This window comes from Anolis sagrei, chromosome 1 (assembly GCF_037176765.1).
Source record: "Anolis sagrei isolate rAnoSag1 chromosome 1, rAnoSag1.mat, whole genome shotgun sequence".
Lineage (NCBI taxonomy): Eukaryota > Metazoa > Chordata > Lepidosauria > Squamata > Dactyloidae > Anolis > Anolis sagrei.
Genome location: NC_090021.1, coordinates 106,189,018 through 106,193,489, shown reverse-complemented (window position 1 = coordinate 106,193,489; position 4,472 = coordinate 106,189,018). Strand labels below are relative to the sequence as shown.

General features: G+C 40.9%; 1 protein-coding gene across 1 annotated transcript; it reads right to left on the bottom strand.

The window, feature by feature from the left end:
• Positions 1–2,187: 2,187 nt before the first annotated feature.
• On the bottom strand, positions 2,188–3,952 carry GJB7 (gap junction protein beta 7). Its single transcript, XM_060753004.2, has one exon. The coding sequence runs from the start codon at positions 3,883–3,885 to the stop codon at positions 3,088–3,090; it is 798 nt and encodes a 265-aa protein (XP_060608987.1). The 5' UTR covers positions 3,886–3,952; the 3' UTR covers positions 2,188–3,087.
• Between the last annotated feature and the right edge of the window lie 520 nt (positions 3,953–4,472).

The following is a 4,472-nucleotide window of genomic DNA, read 5'->3' as shown; positions in this document are numbered from 1 at the left end:
GTAAGCAGAGAAAGGGGTACTGGAAGAGGTAGTAATGGCAAAATTCTGAAGTTAAATGAGTTTTTTTTTACTGAACTGGAGTAAGGAATTAAGCTGATGGCCTCAGGGAGGAGATAGTGAGCTGAGGTTTGAGGCATACAGCTATCTGACTGTTGGCTTTACATTTGGTAGGATGTAGCAACAAGCCATCTTAGTTCTGATTTCATCAATTTCGAAACCAGTAGGAGACATTTCTCTTACTATATTTTTGCTGCTTCTCTTTTCACAGCAGCTCAACAAAATAATCAAAATAATTTTAAAATCCAATAAAATGTTAGAAAATGCAAAACAACCAACCAGCAATTTTTTAGAAATTGCAAAATTGTAACAGAAGATGACATTTACAATATAAATGAAGAAGGGACTAAGCAAAATTTAAAAAACCACATTGAAATCAGGTGCTTTTAACAAGCCCCATGAGTGTTAACAGAAATACAAAACTTGAGAAAGGAAAACCAAACCTCAGACAACACTTGGAGATAAAACTGCCTTCTCTGAAGATCTTAATAAACAGAATCACATGCAAGGAGACATTCCTTTAAATCTGTGGTTCTCAACCTGTGGGTCCCCAGATGTTTTGGCCTTCAACTTCCAGTAATCCTAACAGTAGTAAACTGGCTGGGATTTCTGGGAGTTGTAGGTCAAAGCTCCTGGGGACCCACAGGTTGAGAACCACTGCTTTAAATGCTTTGGACCCAAACAATATAGGCTTTGAAAGATAGTAGCCAGAATTGAAATTTGGGCCCAGAACCAGTGCAGATGAGTAAAAATATACTACATTTAGAGAATGCCAGCAGCCTTCTGTGCCAATTGCCATTTCCAAACACTCCCAAAGGCATCCGCACAAACAGTACTGACTATAAATACTTGACCATAATTGAATCTGTCCCCGTTGAAAACAGCTTTGGTGAAAACTGTTATAGGTTGACGATGCGTGCAGAACAGCCGAAGCTGTATTTTCATATGTGCAACGCAAGTAGAAGAGGGAAAATTTTACTTTATGCAGCAAGAGTTCAAAAACCAGCAACTTCAACACAAACTTGCAGAATTGCATGAGTACATTCACAGTCCCTCTGGAGTAGCACACTCACGTATAGTCCTTGCATTTAACTCATACCGTTCTTTCCACAGAAAATATGTCTCTTCCAATACTCCTTTCTTCGATATGGAGACAAGTAGAGAAGATAAACTTGCCTGCATCAAATAGGCAGCAAATCAGGAGCTAATGCTGAGTAAGCTCAGGAGCAAATATTCTGTTAGCCCATAGTTGAATTACAAACACTTCGGGAGTGGCCCATACTTACTGACCTTAATTATCCCATTCACCCAGCCTTTGTATTGTAATTAATCAGGGTGAGTCTTTTTCTCTTAACACACACACACTTGATATTGATCCCACTAAAACTTAGCCAGTTTCTTACATATACCGTAATAAAAACTGCCCTGGCAGCAACTACGGCATTCATAGGTCATTAGCAAAACTGGGGCTCCAGATAGCCTCTACACTTATTCTTTCAGATGTGCTGCTGCCCCATTTCTAACAGGCTGAACACCCATTCTTTTGTCAGCTTTCTTACCAGGCTGGATCTTATCCCTTGTCCAGGAGCTTTAGCACAGCTGGTAAAATCACCAGCAATTATAAGATCTACCAACCAAAAGGTTACAAGTTCGAAGTCCCGGGTCGGCGTGAGCACCCGACTATCAGCCCTGCTCACTGTTTACCTAAGCAGTTCAAAAACACCTTACAGCTGTGATTAGAGAAATTAGGTACCACTAATGCGGGGAGGTATTTTACGACACCATAAAGGAAAAAAGATCACAGAATACCGGTGACCAAAAGGAAGGAGGAAGTCCTGGTGATTCTTGATCATAGAGGATGGAGCGACAGCACCCCCCTGTGGCTGGCAACTCCCAAAGGTGCCGACAAGCTGGATGTTCAACTGGATGTCAACACAACACAATATACCTACTTTCTGTTCTGTCTGTCTCTGTCCCATCCAAAAATAGCATTGAATGTTTGCCATGTATGTGTACTGTAATCCACCCTGAGTCCCCTTCAGGTGAGAAGGACAGAATATAAATAAACTATTTATTGTTATTATTATTATTATTATTATTATTATTATTATCCCTATAAATATACTGTTATACATTATAAGTACTAATAACAAACATCAAATGGGTATATAATGTTTGCATCTTCTAAAAGAGCGTCCCAGTAATTCCTTCTGGGAAATGCAAAGGATTACCACTGCAAACACACTGGTGTGGGACAGGTGGTTGTGTAGGACCTTCTGCCCCTTTAGTAATGCCCCTCGAGGAGAGAAGTGGGTTCCTTTACCATCCAATAAAGCTTGCACGTACAGTGCTATACACTTCTCTTAAAGAACGTATCAGGAACCCCTGACATTTGTAGTAAGAGGAGAATGCAGGAGCTTCCATTGCAAAAATTTGGAGACCCCTGAGTGTCACAGAGAAGGCCCCAACTCATGATGTGGAAGCCAATGGTCCACCAGCAGGAACTGACAGCTTTCTATTCCTGGAGAAAAAAGAGAGGAAATCTCAATAGGGTGGCTTCTTAAACCTTTTAAGACAAGAGAACTCTTTGAAATGGAAGCAGATGCCTAAATTACTGGCCTTTTCAATGTTTTTATCATATGCATCAAATGTTTACACATTGATTTAGGGGAATCACTACTTCTGCTGTGTGTTTTCAAGACATTTCCAACTGATAGTGACCTTATCACAAAGTTTTCCCAGCAAGATATATTGGGAGGGGTTGCTTTTGCCTTCCTCTGAGGCTGAGAGTGTGTGCCTTGGCCAAGGTCACCCAATAGTTTTCAGTGGTTGAGCAGGAATCAACCCTCATCCAGTGTCCTACTCCAGTGCTCAAACTACTACATCACACTGGCTCCTTAATATTGTGAACCTTAAATAACTTCATTTGTAGGGGGAATAGCCTACAGCTTAAAGTCCTCAAGCTGTCATGGTATTTTCTCAGTGTTCATTTTTAAAGTCATCAACATGTTTTCTTTTTTTCATGTGCATTTATTCTTCATGTTGGCTGCTGGGCTGGGTTTTTACTTCTGTTCCATGGATATCAAAGACGGTGTCCAAATCACTCCCAAAATACAAGACTGTCCCATTGTGATCTGTAGAATTCAACTTCTTCTGCTCACTTTTGGAGTCTTGAGCCTTCTTGATATAATTCTTGAAGCAACATTTGATGGAATATTTGAAAATCAAATAGCTGAACTCAATGACATTTAAGACGATGCACAAGCAAGAAGTCACCACCACAATATAGAGGAAGACTTTCTTCTCAGTGGGCTTGGATATGTAACAGTCAACAGTGTTGGGACATGGGCTCATGTTACATTTCACAAGGCGGGGGACATTGAACCCACCATAGAGCTTGTAGAACAAAAAGAGGAAACCAATTTCAAATCCTGTTTTGGAAAGGAGGCTGATGAGATAGGTGCATAGCAATCCGCCATCCATACTCCCTGGGTCCTTATAGAGTTTTGTTCTGTGTCTCTTTTCCCTATTTTCACGATAAGCAACATGGAGAACGACAAGAAGAGATGGGGTGGAGACCATGATCAGTTGCAAGGCCCAAAGCCTGACTTGGGAAACGGGGAAAAAGTGATCAAAGCAGACATTTTCGCAGCCAGGTTGCTTGATGTTGCACTCAAACTCCTTCTGTTCGTCCTTCCAGACATGTTCTGCAGCCACAACATAGACAAGGAGACGGAATATGAACACAATCGCCAGCCAAATTCTGCCGATTCCCGTTGAATATTTATTCACCCCACTTAGAATATCGCGGAGAAATCCCCAGCTCATTTCTTCTACTTCAGGAGAGACAAGACGCTGTAACAAAACAAATAAGACACATGAGAATGTCCTTTGAAAAAAAACAAAATCGGGAACATCCAAACTAAATTAGATTGCTCATTGGATCAGAAGGGAACAAACCAATCTTACCATAAGTGGATTGCCTGAGGGAAAATAGAAAAAAAATTAGTATATTGTCGAATGCTTTTATGGCCAGAATCAGACCTCACAACCTCTGAGGATGCTTGCCATAGATGCAGGCGAAACATGAGGAGAGAATGCTTCTAGAACATGGCTATACAGCCCAAACACCTACAACAACCCAGAGAATTTTAGCTTTTAAAAAAACTGATTAGTCTTCCTATTTGTAAACTGGAAATAACAGAACTTTCTGTTTAGTACTTCCAGGCGTCTTAGGACCTTTCTACATTGCCAAATAAGATCCAGATTATCTGCTCTGAACTGGATTATTTAGCAGTGTAGACTCATATAATCCAGTCCAAAGCAGATAATGTGGATTATCTGCCTTGATAATCTTGATTGGAACCCCCGGTGGCGCAGTGGGTTAAACCCTTGTGCCGGCAGGACTGTTGACC